Raw genomic sequence first — 17,188 nt, 5'->3', positions numbered from 1 at the left:
ATATGTTGTCCGGCCTCGATATTATGGTTTGAATATCCTTAACAATCCTGCCATAAATAAACTAAAATGAACTTTTGATCTCGTTCGGAACCCTACTGGACCTGCATCTTCTTTTCGTTCGCTCGGAACACTCATCCGCACCTAAAGCAGTATCACTTATGTCCTCTTCGACTTCCTCTACCCCTGACGCCCTTGCATCCCTTATCCAAAGCGGTGATTTTAAATCAATTATGCGATCCACGCTTCGTGAGGTCCTGGATTCAGCGATCCTTGACCAGGATCCTCCGGAGCGAGATGAACAGATCGCTCCCCCAGTCGTCACTGAGCTGCATACACCCTCAGAGAGTGAACGCGAGCGCTGCCCTGTAATATGGCCGGCTGATCCCCACGCCTTCTTCCGCAGGACAGTATCGAACGACGACTGGAATAACGGGTTACGCCATTATCCCAAGAACACGCGGGTTACCTACGACCCTCCTGTCCTACCCTCGGTCGTACAATGCTCTTCCACTTTCAAGGCTCACGACAGTTAGCTTTCCAGGATTCAATGCGACATCTCTCATCTTACGCGCCCTATCGACCATCTCCTCCACCAGGTCCTCTCAGCTGGCGACATTCCAGAGGAGAGCGAGGAGTTGTTCGTCAGTATTGCTAACCACATGCGTGAGCAATTGGAGTTGCTGGCGAGCAAGATCACGACAGTTCGCACAGAAAACTTACGCAAGTGTGGTGTGGTAAACCCACATGGAATATAGACGGGGTATCCAGGTACAAGGAACGGACACAACACCTGATATGATACGATGGGAGGAATAGGTACAGGACACTCATACGATCATACTCAAGAAAATCCATGGTATGCTGCCAACCATGCAGTACATGCACAGGTGGAAGCCGAATCTGTATACCACAGACAGATGCCAAGTGTGCCTTACCATGGTGGAGGATACCCAGCACCTCTGGGTCTGCAGAGTCACACAGAACAGACGACAGGAAGAATGGAGAAAGACACTTGATGGGGTTCTAAGTCTTGGACGCACCTTGGTAGATAAGGCGAGGAAAAAGTGGTTGTGCGACATGGAGGAGGCAATCAAGGATGGTCGACAATTCACACGCACCGAACCGAGTTTTACCCCGTGCGAGTTAGACACCCTTTGGTGGAGTCTGCGTGATATCCGGGGAGTGGAAACGATGGTGGATACGCGGGATGATGACTGGATAAGGCTGCTGGAGGAGCGGCGAGACAGGGACAATGGTGGCGAGGACAGAGAGAATGTCCATGAGGAAGAAGGAGAAGGAGTGAGCAGTCAAGAAAACGTACAGCAGGCAGCACCGCCTACCAGGCTATGGACAACGACAGACATATATCACGGGCTCATACCAAAGTTCCTGACAACGGATTGGGCGCTACTCTTGAAGACGTCGAAGAGCATCGCGGCTTACCTGGTTGGACGTTTTGTAGAACGAGTTGAGGCTTTTGGCCGAGAGGAGTTATGGAAGGAGCGATGTAGTGCCACAGTGGCATGGGAAAAGTCCGAGGGCATATGCACGAGGATGAAGAAAGCCGGGGTCCAGGTAGGAGGTGAGACCCAGGGCTTTGTGAGACAACAGCCCCAAGAGGAGGTTACGACAGCGGCGAGGAGGAGAGCAGACAGCCGCTTGGTGGACCATCTCCAGGGAAAGGTGGTGTTGAACGAGATGGAGAGAGGAAGGAGGATAAAATTCATATTGGCCCGTGATCTTGACTAGGAGAGGACCCATCGGACCCGACAGGTTGCGTAGCGGTTTTGGGCCCCGGCTCAAGTATTAGAAACCATACGACTCAGAATGTGCACCATAGGTATTTGGTTCCTCATTTTACATTAGTTTAGTGGGGGCCTCTTGATAGCTATCTTTAGGTAACTATCGGCCGGCTGACAGTCCAAGCCGAGGCTTGGACAATGCAGCCTGTGGCACGCCTGCACGCCTGGGGGGATCTGGCGTCAATAAAAAAAAAAAAAAAAAAAAAGACACTCATACGATCATACCAGGCACGTGCCGCACGTGCAGTTACAGGATGTGCAATTAGAAGGACATGCATTTAGACAAGAGTCAATATGGTTTGCATTTATAGAGATTTTCTTTGGTCAATAAATATCACAGAACGACAGGACCAAATGATTCCTGGTCTGTTTCCTCACTATACTTTGCTCAACACTTGCCCCCGCACGACACTCCAAGTCGCTCCACGCATCCCTGTCCCAACACACTGTACCCTTCGACTGGTATACTCTGCCACAGCTGGCCTTCATAGCATATCGCCCAGCAAGAGTAGAGACGGGACCCGTGCGTCTGAACTACTGCACCTCTAGTGCCCCCCAAGTGTTCCTGCGAGTCCGCTCATACTACCTGCCTGCCCCACGTCAGGTAACGATCATGGTCTCATAACGAACAAGAGCGGAGGATCAAGAACAGTACCCCTCGATGTCGCCGTCTGGACACAGGAGTCAAGACAGAGTCCCTTTGACCTTGCAGATCCCTAACCCGAGCGTGTTATCGCCTTTCCTATTCTCGTAAATAGTTTTATTGTCTTTATTATCCTCACCGTTTAAAGATCTCTTACCAGTGCCCCCACATCTGGAGCTTTATCCATACACCGTAAGATAATTATTATGTAGAGTCTTCGTAAAGCAGAAGAGACTTTTATTGAGCAACATATTCACAGCTAGTACTTTTACCTGATATAGAGCCACTACACCACAGCAAGGACAAGGGGATCCCGGCTTCAGACAACTCAAACACGCTCATTGGTCCCCACAGTTTCAACGAGGAGATCAAGACAGCCAAGGCCCTGGCTGCAGCATTTGCTCCCCCGAAGACCAACAACGCCAACAGCAACAACGGCCGTCGAGGCAAATCGGGAAATCAGGACCATCAACAGCAACGGCCCCGCAGATGCCACGGCAAAGGCAATAACTCCGACAGACACGGTCACGACGATCGCAAGAGTTCCGCCTACCAAAGCGATGACGACAGTGATCGCGGCCGCCAACGGTCTTCTTTTCACAGGGTCAAAGGAAAAGACACCAGGAGGGACAACTGCTACCACGGACGCAGCAGCAGCCGGGAGCCCTCCGACCGACAGTAGGGGGGCGCATCCAGCGACATGCGTCCGCCTGGCTAGGACTTTCGCTGGATCGGGAGGTAAAAGGTATCATCAGAGAAGGCTACAGGATACCTTTTATCAGGAACCCTCCGACAGCATCCTTCCCCAAACACGACCCGGTATTGGCGAAGGAAGACATGGATGCCATCGACCAGGAGGTGTCCGCTTTGCTGACCAAGGAATCTATCGAATTAGCGACATCACCAGGATTTTCAAGTCGTCTCTTTTGTATCCCCAAGAAGACAGGCGACCTGCGTCCAGTGCTCAACCTCCGACCACTGAACGCGTACATAGCATCTCGACACTTCAAGATGGAGACTCTAGGGGTAGTAACATCGGCAATAGAAAAGAATGATTACCTGACATCGCTCGACTTGCAAGATGCCTTTCATCATGTGTTGATTCACCCCGACTCGGGCAAGTATTTGCAGTTCCGATGGCGGGGCAAGAACTATCAGTTCAAAGTACTCCCATTCGGTCTGTCAATGGCGCCGCTTGTGTTCACAAAGGTCCTACTGTGGTGTAGTAAATGAGAATCAGTTGGTTGTTCTTGCAAAGTTAATATTAGATCACGGGGAAGAGCACCGCCCCCAGAATAAAAGAATAAACGGTCTGGTACCTGAGCCAAAGTCTTCTTTCCACCTAAATCATTTGTATCACACATTGTATTCGTTCAGATTGTCCGGATAACACCGCATCAACGACAGGTACTGACTACCACCGTCAGTAACCCATGCAACGAGATACAATCAACAAGGAATGCCGATCCTGATCATTCGCCACCTTTGCACCATCAATCGCTCTTATTTAGACATTGTACTTGCCCCGCAGCGCTTCCCCGATTACCGATCGTCTCATTGAGCATCCGACATCGGCCCACCCTCGTGAAACGGCATTATAAAGGTACAACGGAGGCCTGATCAGCGACTATTGGCATACAACGACTCCAGAGGGGTGGACTTCATTGTCACGACTCCTCACCTCCTCGGACATCACAATATGCGAACTCCTTGCAACTACCCCAGTCATTCCCAAAGGAATATAGTCCTAGCTCGCACCATTTAGCTAAATAGATCCCCATCTTTATTCCTTTCCATTTACGTCTCTGCTACGCTGGGCGCGAGCGAAGGGGATCCGGATCTTTGCATATCTCGACGATCTCCTGATCGCAGCCTTGTCGAAGGATCAAGCGGTCAGGGACACGGCACTGGTGCAGGCCAAGCTACAGGAGCTGGGGTTCCTGATCAAGTTGTCGAAATCGCACCTCACCCCAACGCAGAGAATACAGCACCTAGGCTTCATCATCGACACGAAGGACATGTCGCTGTCGGTTCCCGGGGACAAAATCAGAGATGTCCGGAGAGAGGCGTCCAGGATGATCAACAAGGGAGCAGCGACGATGAGGCAGTTCTCATCCTTCATCAGCAAGACGAACACGATAACCGCAGCAATATTCCCAGCACAGCTGCGTTCCCAACATCTGCTCCAGTTGAAGAACAATTCCCTGACGGCGGGCAAGCAATGGACCGACAAAGTGGATCTCACGCTGGAGGCAAAGGAGGACCTTCTCTGGTGGAGGACGAGCCTCCAGACATGGAATGGACAATGCTGGATCCCACCCCCGACAGCGATGGACGTTTACACGAACTCATCGGAGACAGGATGGGGCACTGTGATCGGGAGCCGCTCTTGGTCAGGATCGTGGTCGACGCATCAGCGACGTCTTCACATCAATGTCAAGGAGCTCCTCACGGTATACATGGCAGCGGATCTCCAGGAATGCAGGGGCAGGACGCTGAGCATAGTATGCGACAATACATCGACTACTACATACATCAATCGCTTCGGGGGCATCTGATCACCAGAGTTGCTTTACTGGGCAATGAAGCTCCGGTACAGATGCCTCAGGATGGGAACGCGCCTCAAGACCACGTACATCCCATCTGCATTCAACCCAGCCGATGCGCCATCTTGCCAGCTCGCGGCTCAGTTGGAATGGTCGATCAGCCCCGACTTCTTCTCACGGATGGATCGGAAGTGGGGACCACACAGGGTGGACTTGTTTGCGTCGGAACAAAACCACCGCCTACCACACTTCGTGTCGTGGAAACCATGCAGGAGAGCAGTTGCCTGGGACGCCCTGCAACAACCTTGGAAACGCCTGGGATGCGTCTATTGTTGCCCTCCATGGAACTTCGTTCCAGCAGTGCTACAGAAGGTCCGACAGGAGAAGGTCTGACAGGAGAAGGTGGATGCGACAGTCATCACCCCTTTCTGGACGTCGGCACTCTGGTTCCCGACGATACGGGCCATGTCGACCGCAGCACCCACTCCGATTCCGAGGGAATCAGTGACACCAGCACCGAGAAACGCACCGGGTATTCTACAGAAAAATCCGATGTGGTCGCTTACTGCATGGAATATAAGCGGAAAGCGTTGATGCGAATGGGCGCAAACGACTCGGTTATCGCCATGTGGAACAACAACAAGGCTCACAAACGTACTTTGGCGCAACGAGCGGGATCCCAGCTCCAGTACATACGCTGGGCACTGACGCGGGACATAGACCCTCTCACTCCCAACACTGCCAGCCTCCTCAACTTTTTGGTCTCGGGGGTTGCATTGGACAAATGGTCAGAGTCGACAACGACCACCTACAAATCGCAGATTATCCAGCTCTACGAGGACCAGTCAGCTTTCCAGACAGAGCTGTTTCGGAGCTCGATGAGGATGCTTCAGACCCGCACTATCACCGACTTCAAGGCACTCGACCTTGACCTTACCCCGGCGGTCCGCTATTTGGAAGTCCTGCCAGCGAACGCACGGTTGTCTTTGGAGCAGATCACACGCAAGCTCTGCTGGTTACTGGCTGTGGTGGGCATGTTCCGCGGAGACGACATAGCCTGCATCGACATCGCTCACGCGCACTTTCGAGTCACCTCACAAGTGGCAATCCTCCCCGTGGCCTTGCCCAAAGAGAAGCGACGTCATGGACGGATCCGCAAGTTCACAACCATACAGGCGCATACCAACGCAGCCCTTTGCCCGGTAACGACACTGCAAGAGTACATTTCTCGCCTGCCATCAGAGGAGGACCTAATGCCGCACCACAAGGACTCTGAGGTGCTCATCCGCCCTCTGGTGCGCGACAGACGCAACGTCTCCAAGGCCGTTGGACCCGATACGATCAACAAGCATATCAACGCGATTACCGATATACCCGAGCGGCCTGCCTCCTCTTCCCGTCCTCGAGCGCGGGCCATCGGTGCCTCAGCCGCGTTCACGAACGGTGCACCCAAGGACGACATCCTGGTCCAAGTCAATTGGTCGTCGTCCGTCATGTTCGACAGCTTCTATAGGTTGAGTGGCACCACCTCTACCAACTTTACGACGGCTGTCCTCCCCTAGTTTCTTTTTGTTCTCTGGAGCCACATATGGAATCCTCGCCACAGGATGGATAATGTATCAGCGTAGCCGAATAATATGAAGGTTTAAGCATATTATCCGACTACGGCGAGGACTCCATATGTCCCGCCCATCACCCGCCCAAGGCCTTCTTCGTTGTCCGCTCACGAGTCGAAGATGCAGGTCCAGTAGGGCTCCGACCGAGATCTAAAGTTCATTTTAGTTTATTTTCTGGAGGTTTCGAGCAATCTACAATAAAAGAAGATTACACATATGGAGTTCTCGCCGTAGTCGGATAATATGCTTAAGCCTTCATACTATTCGGCTACGCTGATACACAAATGGTAAAAATGCCATAAATGAACGCAGATGAACGGAAAAAATGAAAACGAAATACTGAACATCCCACCTGATCCAATGCTTCCAGGAACACGTTCGGCTTTGCTCTTTGGCTTGTCCGGTTCTCCGCTGAATGTTCCTACTACGTGCTGATCCTGGTTGCAGCATTCATACAAGTTTATTCTAAGGATCCGGACTCTTTGTTCGGTGTGTTTATCGCAATCATCGTTCTCAGTCTTTGATTCTTTTGGCTTGAGATTCTTCAAATGCGGGAGAGTTTCGTCGAGCATCAACGCAAAAGCTTGCAGGATCCTGATCATCTCCAAGCGACTTTGAGTCATCTCCCAAGCGAGGGCGATATATATTATATGAGCGATAATGACTCTTCATCCGTGAAATCCCAACGATGGAAGATTATGGAGTTGATCTTGCGCTGGAAATCCAAAGATATTTTCAACCTCAAAAATTTCATGGGAAACTTGAAAATGGACAACAACGATGACGATGTCGATGTCGATGAAATCAGGAGGCGGAGAAAACAAACCTCGAAAAGACAGTGGAAACTGCCCCGCTACTTCAGGTATTAGAGTATCGCACAATATCAGCTACAGATTTTGCTGCTAAGCTCAATACCTGCTTTGGCTTTCAATGTTACTTTTTTTTTTTTTTTTTTTTTTTTTCTGCAGGACGCCGTATAATTGGCTCGACCTAATGGCGTTTCCTACCCCGATGGCCACGAGCTCAAACCAACTGGCGAATATTATCCATGAGAGCTCTAATGGAGCTACTTGGGGCCTGAGTTTCTCGATTATTTTATTTTTCTTCACTTGGTATGATTTTTCTCTATATGATCCCTTCTTTAGTTTGCTCATTGCTTAAACGATTCACACATATTTACTGATCTATATTTCTCCGCCACATTGATGCTTCATAGTTAGCTGAATTGCGAGTCAATGAGGAAGTGTGTAAATACGTTGCCATCGTAATCAGGGTCATGATCGAGATTCAAGTGTTCTTTGTCATATTTGCAGTCGGCATTGTCTTCTACTCGCTCGCGATTCAATGTATACTGCGAGGATGTGCCAGCAAGGGGTGCATAGTCTCGCCAACCTCCTTTCCAGAAAACTTCTTGGTACCGTCGCCTCGGTTTACTTCATCATGGTAATTGCACAAGGACTACTCTTCACATATAGAACAATTTGAAATTGGCACAACTGCGGTATAATACTCTATTTTAATGCAAAATTTATCAGGATGGTAGATATGGCCCAATAACGACGGAAATAGGGAAAGAGATTGGCTGGCAATTGCACATCATGGTCATGGTTTACTTCTTCTTCACTGTAATATTGATGCTCAATGTTCATATTAGTAAGACGGATTCTGATTTTTGCTTCTGCAAGCACCCCAGTATCTGAGCGATTATCTTATTGTCTGAAAAACAAGTGCTCTAACCGTAATACATCATTTCACTTGGATTCAATAAGGCCGACGGAACATGGCGTCTTATCTGGCTTGAGAATCGTCTCCCTTATGTTGAAAGAGCTGAGAATATGGCGTACCACATTCCAGGTAATGATATGTTGCAGCCGCTCTTTTATCGAACTAGTACACCTCTACTGGAGACATATTTTTAACGCGCACCATTCCGCTCGACGTTACATCTATAGGTTTCCATCAGAGTCGCAAATGGTTTCCTAAGGAAATATACTATACTGCCACTACTGATCAGGTCAAGAAGTATTGGAAGACAATGAAGAAAGTAGACAGAAAGGCTGGAAGACAAATATATCCTGAGGCGACTGTCGCTGAAGATAACCACGAAGGCCGCAAAGAAGTTTCAGATGATACATCGCAGAATAAGAACATTTGACCGGAGATGGATCCGTGCGACAAATATCTGAACAGGTTCTTGAACGTTTGTATCATCGGCACATGCTCACACTTGGACGAAGTAAGTTCTTTTATAACTGCCGACGAATAAGCATATATCTCAAATCGATAGTACTTACTGGCCAATGATCTCTCTTACTTGACTAAATATCTCAATAGATGCGGACGCCAGCGATTCGGACGCTAGCGATTCAGGCTCTGACAATGTCGATTCGGACTCTGACGATCGAGTAAGGATAGCGAGGCAACAGGATGTTGTGAATGGAACTGAAATGAGCAATAGCCATATTAGGAATGGCATAGTCGATGTTAGTTCTGAGGCTAGCTTGCCAAGGGACGAAAGTAGAGATAATGCAGTGACTGCAGGCAGATCAGCGGCTGGAAATATTATACAGAAGATCAAGAACCAGATGAGACAGCTGGTGGTGGAGCAGAATCAGTTCCAGAGCGGGCAACTTAAACGCGAGCAAACTATGGAGCGACAAGTAGCACAGCTGCAGAAGGCGGTAGAAGCGCTGGTCAAGAAACTTGAAGAGGTGCAATAATGGAATAAGATAAATAAATCTCGTTCCCTATTTCCAGATTCCCATTCTCAATCTTCGTTTCATCGTCATATTTTTGCGTGGAAAGATAAAAAGGTGCTTCGGTACTTTGGAGCTGTCTAATTTTATTCACTTCAACACTCCAAACATTAAGTGGCTGTGGAGACTATGCAACGGCGTATGAGGCATACCGGTGGGAGAGAACAGAGGTTCACAATATGGCGAGTACAAAACTACCACACATTCTCAATAGCTAGAAAAGCAACAAGCAGCTCATAGAATAAGGGATAAGGAATGAGAGGAAAAGAGAAGTACTCCAGATCCGGAGGAACGCCAAAGCTATTTTACTTGAAATGGGATGCTTGTTTTCCATTGGTCCTCATCTCCTCTACAGCGCCGAAAGATAGGTTGGCATACCACACTATCCAATTAACATGCTGCGTTGGCTTTTAGTAATCAATTATCCATAGAGATGTTGCTTTTTGAGTCTCCAATGTCGGCTCCTCTATCATACTGAAGCAAAATACAGTATGCGTTGAATTGTTCGCCTACTAGTAAGGACCGTGAATTGAGTTTAGGCCGTTGTGAGGCATGTTAAGTTCGCTTACTTTTATCTCTAATCTGTTCATTTTCCTGTCTCAAGCACTGTATTTGTCATCCAAGATCCAAGATCAGGCAATCTCCAGAGTCCTGTTAAAGCTAAAAGGATATATATGAGAGTTTCTTTTGAACATATTGGAAGAGCATGCATTCGAGGACAGTGAAGAGATACATGCGTGTTGTTTAAGGCAACCTGTGTGCAACATAGTGCTGGGCGTCGAATGCAATTCCTGCTCGTTGGCTTTAAGGAACAATGGCCCAAGTTCCATCCTACCACCATTGCCATAACATCGCGCTCTTGTCCATATACCTTGTGCCCGCTAAGACGCACTACTCTGACTGCTGAAGAATGGCGCCGCATGCATTTGTCATTGCCCCTTCTGTTTACAAAAATCACGATTGAAATATGAAAGATATGCTCAATGCAGCGAATTTAGGCTGGACCCAAATAGCCGCCTATGAATTATGGGAAAATAGTTTTATTACATATAAAACATTCGGTTGTAATGTTCTCTATAGAAATCGTCTTCTCCGTCAGGTTCCAGAGGTCTTGTCCATACTTTCCATTGGCATCCTTTGTGTATCGCACCCTTGTTAAATTGAGGAACCAGTCATAGAGGGGGACATACTCAAAACGACTCCCCTGACGTAAAAAATCTCTCTTATCTCGTTACTTGGTCGTGTGCGAATGTCAAATAAGGTTTGCTGTATTTTACACATTCAAGCCTCGCTAAACTTAATTTTTAGAACCCATTGTTGGTGTTGTTGGCCAGCAGCCACCGAGGGTACGCAGGATTTGATATTAGGTTTTGGGGTTGTGCCTGTATAAAAGGAGGATCGAAGCCAGCGATCTTTTGTTCCTTGTTCCAGTTGAACAAGAAGACCGTTGTGCTGATCACTCGCTACAGGTACCCTTTTGCTTAGATATATCAATAATGAATTATGGTTCCAGTTGAACAAGAAGACCGTTGTGCTGATCACTCGCTACAGTGTGCGTAGTTGTGCGTTAGACCCTTGTATTCAGTGTGGAACACAAATTATTCGAGCATTCAGATTGGGAGTTTCCTTACTCCATACAACTGTAAAAGAACTATCTCCAAGCGCAATACCATCCAACCCAGCCACGCATATAGAATATCAATAGGCTCACTCGATGTCCTCCAGACGGGACGGACGACAGTAATTCAGACAGCGCTTGGTCCTCTTGACATTGCTCTCAGAGTGGACTGGGGTCACTTCTGGTTCGGGTTGCAATTGTGAACCTCTTGCGCATTCTGGGTGATACAGTGAGGGTGGTCGTGAACTGCCTGGTAATAGATCTATGGACGACAATGATGGTTGTGGATCACATCGTCGGCAGATAATCTGTCTGAATGCACCTGTAGCTTAGAGATATTAGAAACCGATATGCGTCCATCAAGAGGCCCCCTTTGGTGTATGCCTTTTATAGCCCTTGCGCACCACTGCTGCACTTACGAAACACGCAACTTCCATCGTTTTGCTACCAACAATGACGAATGCTCGCTCTTTTCATACTCCATCTCCTTGATAATGACTAAATTTCCTATTTATTTCAATTGATTGTCTACTAAAGCATTGATTATCTATCACTACTGCAATTCCTCAAGCTTCGAGTAAATGACGCGTCCGATCTCTGCTATCGGCTCGGGCTGGTCCATCTCAAGATGCGCGCAGTTGACCTTATGCACCTCGACCTTGCCAAGAGCCAAAGGCGCCCAACCGGCCGGATCTGCTGCATGAGTCTCGTCGTCAGCCGCACGAACCGTAGCACTGAAGTAGAGTAAGTCGCCACTATAGACAGAGGGTGAGTATTCCTTGGCAAGCTGGATATTGTTCCTGACGATATGTCGCGCCTTTTCCAGTAGAGCACGCCCATCTTCGGGTGCATCCTTATTACTGAATCGAGAAAGAAGATCAGCGTATGAATCTTCATCCTGACCGTCGTCCAAGTCCTCAGAGAGGACGGAGTAATCTGCTGTTGTGTCCATCAAAGCGAGCAAGCCAACTTTATGGCCCTGTGCCTCAAGTTGAACAGCCATGCTATGAGCGACGGTACCGCCGAAAGACCAGCCCAATAGATTATAAGGCCCTTGCGGCTGAACGAGGCGGATTTGGTCAATGTAGTCTCTTGTCATGGCCTCCAGTGTCGATGCCGGTTGCTCTTTTCCATCGAGCCCGCGTGCTTGAATACCATACAGAGGCTGATCCGCATGCAAATGCTTCGCTAGGCCGATAAAGCTCCAGCTTAGTCCCAATACAGGATGGATACAGAACAAAGGCGAGCGACTGCCGCTTGGGTTGAGTGGCAGCAAAACGCTGAATGCGTCTCCTTGAGTGCTATCCTGTTGCTGTAGTTTCCGTGCCAACTTCTCAAGCGTAAGAGCCTCGAACACTGTCCGCAACTCGAGGCCGAATCCCAGTCTTGAGCGGATTTGGCTGATCAACCTCACAGCCAACAGCGAGTGCCCGCCAAGCATGAAGAAGTTGTCATGACGGCCGACTCTGTCGACCTTGAGCAGCTCGGCCCAGATGGCAGCCAGCGCCGTTTCAATCTCACCCTCAGGTGCCTCATATTCCTGAACGACAAATGCATCGCTGCTTGGTTCCGGAAGAGCCTGGCGGTCGAGTTTGTCGTTGGGCGTCAATGGGAACGCATCCAATCGAACAAAGGCAGAGGGAATCATGTACGCGGCCAGGTTGGTGGCGAGATGCGCATGTAATGCAAGCACAAGGCCGTTCTGGGGCTTTGAGACGACATAGGCAACCAATCGCTTGTCCACGCCTTCACCAAGTGCGAGCACAACTGCGTCGCTCACCGTTGGATACTCCTTAAGCCGGGCCTCGATCTCACCAAGCTCAATGCGGAAGCCGCGGATCTTGACTTGATGGTCGTTACGGCCCATAAAGACCAAATCTCCGCTAGGAAGATAGCGCGCCAAGTCACCAGTCTTGTACATCCGAGACTCTGCATCTACTGCGAAAGGATCAGGAATGAACACCTTGGCTGTCAAGTCGGATCTGTTTATGTAACCACGCGCGACACCCACTCCACCAACGTGCAGCTCTCCGATGGCGCCCAAAGGAACAGGTTTTCCGTACGAATCCAGAATATAGGTCCTCTTGTTTGCTATTGGACGGCCAATTGGGACAATCTCGCCGTCGAAATCGCCAAGGAACCTCCAGGTGGCTGCATCAACGGTTGTCTCTGTTGGTCCGTAGGCGTTGACGAAAGAACCATGAGGGATCAGCGTCTTCAGTGTTTTCAAAAGTGTCAATGGAAGCGCTTCACCTCCCAAAACGAGTGTTAGAGGCGAATTCAATGGCGGCAGTCCCTTAAAGTCCAAGAGCATCGACGGGGTGAACATCGCAATAGTGATTGAATGTTCCTCCAAATATCTCCACAACTGGGAGCTGTCGAATCGTGTGCGATTGGGGAGAAGATACAAGCTTGCACCCACGCATAAAGGAGGGAAGATCTCGTCCACGCTTACATCGAAGCTGAAGGAGGCAAACAGCAGTACTCTGCTGGAGGCATTCACTCCAAGGACGTTAGGCCGGGTAAAGGCAAAGTTCGTAACGCCTTGATGCTCGACCATCACACCCTTTGGCTTTCCAGTGGACCCGGAGGTGTAAATAACGTAGGCGAGGTGGCGCGACGTCAGGTCTGGGACATGTGGATTTATGACGGCTGACGCAGGTTGGTGATTTGGATCGAGTACCGTGAGCGAAATAGGGCCAGCCTTGCTTAACGCAGCGCGACCGATGTCGTCGGCAAGCAGGAGGGTAGGAGCTGAATCGGCTAGAATGTAGGCCAAACGGTCGCTGGGATAGGCGGGATCAAGAGGCACATACGCGCCTCCCGCTTTCATGGTTGCCAACAGCCCGACGATCATAGCCGGAGTACGGTCGACACAGATTGCCACACGCGAGTCAGGCCGTACGCCTAGTTCAATGAGACGGTGTGCAAGACGGTTGCTGCGTGCATTCAGGTCACCGTAGCTAAGCACTTGATCTTCAAAGACGAGCGCACAGGCATCCGGTGTCTTTGCTGCTTGCAGCTCGAACAGTTGGTGAATGCATCGGTCTTCGGGGTAGTCCTGCTGTGTTGCGTTCCACGTCTCAACCAACAGTTTATGTTCCTCAACGGGTACGACATCCAAGCGGTGAACTGGCCATTCGGGATTGTTTTCGAGTGCCTCGGCTAAGCTTTGCAAAGCTTGATGCATGTAGGAGCAGATACGGGTCGCGTCAAACGGCTGCACAGCTTCAACAGTTAGCTCGAGTGAGGAACCCGAATCATCTAAGTCCAAACTGAATGGATAGTTGGTTCGCTCCTGCGCGTCGAGCATTTCCATGCCAACGATGCCATGGGTATCTTCCGATTCCTCGGCTTGGTGACGGTAGTTCAAAAGGGCGCTGAAGAGTGGAATACCAGTGGGGACGCTGCTGCATCTTTGTGCCAGTGCCAATGACGCGTGTTCATGCTCAAGCAATGCAGCCAAGGCGGCGTGGGTTTGAAGCACACTCTCTTGAACGCTGGCACGGTCCAAATCAATGCGAATTGGTAACGTATTGATAAATGGTCCCATCGAAGTTTCCGAGCCAGACCCTGCCCGCATGCGCCCAAAGAGCACAGTACCAAACACCACTCGCTGCTGTCCGCTAGTTTGCGCAATTACTTGCGCCCAGGCGAGATGACACAAACTTGCGAGACTCACTCCAAAACGCTTGGCGTGGTCACGCAAGCGGACATTCAAGTCTTGCGCAAGCATTCGTTGCGCGACCAGGACACCAAGACCCTCGCCATGAACATCAGACAAGCCATATGGAAGTGACGGCGTATCGATCTCAGACAACATCTTGGTAAAGAATCGTTCATGCGCCGCATCATTGGGTCCAGAGCGCGTTTGAGCAATGAGGTTACGGAACGGCTGAGGTGCGGGAAGCGACTCGCCCCGGCCTTCGAGGAATGCTTGAATCTCAAAATTCATCTGCTTCAATGACGAATTATCATCAATGATATGATGCATCAGCTGAATTAAGATCCAACGCCCTCCCTAGTAAAGTGATAAAATAGTAGATAAGAATGTAGAAATTGTAAGTATTTATCACCGCAAAAGAGCCGTCTACACAGATAGCATGCGATCACAAAGGACATCAACTATTAGCGAAACCTACCTTCAATCCATTGCTAGGCTCATTTTGTTTATCGTCGACATCCTGCGCAACCACAAAGCGCAATAGCGGGGCCTGGGTTAAGTCGATACGATGTTGACGGGGATCATAAAGTTCAACCAGTTGATCAACAATAGGTCCGTCAGCGGGATTCAATGAAAGCTCGGTGATGGATAGCGGAGCATCACGCAAGACGACCTGAGCAGGAGAAGATAAATCTTCCCACATAATCGCAGTGCGCAGGATGTCGTGACGATTGACCACTCGTTGGACCGCATCCAGATACCTGTCGAGAAGCTCCTTACTGTCGAAAGCCATGGAAAGAATGAGTAAATAAGGATCTCCCTTGGTTGCCAACAAATGATGGAACAGAATGCCATCCTGCAGAGGAGCCAAAGAGTAGATGTCTTGGATGTTGGACACTCCGCCTTTGACCTGCTTGGAGATGTTGTCAATGTCGTCTTGCGTCAGGTCGATAAGTGGCAGCATTTCTGGAGTCAGCCTGGTGGTATCAGGAGTGATAAGATTCTGTGGTGTGGCTGCCTCTGTTTGGTATTGGTTGAGTGATAGGGCCAATGCACTCAGAGTGGGCTTCTCAAACAGAGCACGGATAGAGAGGCCGAGTCCAATGCGGCGGAGGCGCTCGATCATCTGCACAGCCAGCAGTGAGTGTCCACCAAGCATGAAGAAGTTGTCATGACGTCCGACTCTGCTGATCTTGAGAAGCTCTGCCCAGATGACTGCCAGTGCAGTCTCAGTCGCACCTTCTGGCGCTTCGTACTTCTCAGTGACAAGAGCCTCGCTGTCTGGCTCGGGGAGTGCGCGACGATCGAGTTTGCCATTTGCTGTCAATGGAAGGACGTCTAGTCGAACAAAGGCAGTGGGGATCATGTAGTCAGGTAGTCTTGCAGCAGCATGCGATCGAAGTGTCTGCGCAAGGTCTTCCATAGGCTCAGCAACGACATAGGCAACAAGCCGTTTGTCCGATCCATCACCGAGAGCAAACACGGCAGCATCTTTGACCAGTGGGTGATCGACGAGACGCGCTTCGATCTCACCGAGCTCAATACGGAATCCACGGATCTTGACCTGGTGATCGTTGCGACCCAAGAAAATAAGACCCCCATCAGGGAGGAAGCGTCCAAGATCACCGGTCCTGTACATGCGAGCACCATCCTTCTTGGTGAAAGGATCGAGAGGGAACCTCTCAGCTGTCAGCTCTGGTCTGTTGAGATAACCTCGAGTAACGCCCGAACCACCGATATAGAGCTCTCCTGCAACTCCCAAGGGCACCGGTCGACCATAAGTATCCAAGATGTACGTTGTCAGATCTGGAATTCTCGCACCAATTGGACTGATAACCTGTGTGCAATCCTGCTGCTTGATCGCACGGTAGGTAACGTGGACCGTGGTTTCTGTAATACCATACATGTTCACCACCACGGGAGAGTCCTCAGATCGTGTTGCATACCAGGGCTGTAAGATAGCCGGTTCAAGCGCCTCACCTCCGAAGATTACATAGCGCAATTTATCGCGAAGGTTACTCTCCGCCTGGCACACGATCAATGGTTTGAAAGCACTTGGAGTCATATTCAGGACGGTGATGCCTTGTTCACAGATCAAGCCATACAGGTCCTCGGGCGATCGGGCTATATGATGGGATGGAATGATCAATCTACCACCATAGCGGAGAGATCCCCATAGCTCCCACACTGAGAAGTCAAAACTGTAGGAATGTAACATGCACCAGGTATCACGTTCGTTGAACTGATACCAGACTGCAGTTGCATCGAACAACCGGGTGACCTGCGCATGCTCCACCATGACGCCTTTAGGTTTGCCTGTGGATCCAGACGTGTAGATGACATAGGCAAGGTGGTGTGGATCCAAGCTGGAGACTTGTGGGTTGGAGATGGGTCCATCCAGCTGCAAGGTCGGATCGACCACCGTCAGCGGAGCCAAGGCTACCTCGCCGATTGTATTGCGTCCATGCTTGTCGGCCAAGATAATGGATGGAGATGCATCAGAGAGAATGTCACTGAGACGCTCACTCGCATACACAGGGTCA

At 49.8% G+C, this 17,188-nt stretch overlaps 3 protein-coding genes across 3 annotated transcripts; 2 read left to right on the top strand and 1 right to left on the bottom strand.

The window, feature by feature from the left end:
- Positions 1–5,857: 5,857 nt before the first annotated feature.
- BC939DRAFT_385938 (uncharacterized protein) lies at positions 5,858–6,547 on the top strand (the record flags this gene model as incomplete). The annotated part of the gene is made up of 1 exon (XM_051551814.1): positions 5,858–6,547. A coding segment is annotated over one exon (690 nt), but the record flags the coding sequence as incomplete, so codon positions are not given.
- A 608-nt stretch (positions 6,548–7,155) lies between these two features.
- On the top strand, positions 7,156–9,327 carry BC939DRAFT_504516 (uncharacterized protein; the record flags this gene model as incomplete). The annotated part of the gene is made up of 7 exons (XM_051560539.1): positions 7,156–7,469; positions 7,576–7,688; positions 7,828–8,021; positions 8,377–8,461; positions 8,560–8,651; positions 8,798–8,843; positions 8,942–9,327. 7 exons carry the CDS (start codon positions 7,156–7,158, stop codon positions 9,325–9,327), a joined length of 1,230 nt encoding a protein of 409 aa, XP_051410695.1.
- A 2,182-nt stretch (positions 9,328–11,509) lies between these two features.
- BC939DRAFT_456118 (Alpha/Beta hydrolase protein) lies at positions 11,510–12,465 on the bottom strand. Its single transcript, XM_051556287.1, has one exon. It carries the CDS (start codon positions 12,420–12,422, stop codon positions 11,535–11,537), a length of 888 nt encoding a protein of 295 aa, XP_051410694.1. The 5' UTR covers positions 12,423–12,465; the 3' UTR covers positions 11,510–11,534.
- Between the last annotated feature and the right edge of the window lie 4,723 nt (positions 12,466–17,188).

This window comes from Gamsiella multidivaricata, assembly GCF_025024155.1.
Source record: "Gamsiella multidivaricata strain RSA 2152 chromosome Unknown BC939scaffold_46, whole genome shotgun sequence".
NCBI lineage: Eukaryota > Fungi > Mortierellomycota > Mortierellomycetes > Mortierellales > Mortierellaceae > Gamsiella > Gamsiella multidivaricata.
Note: the sequence above shows the minus strand (reverse complement) of the source record. Positions and strands in the feature narration are given on the sequence as shown.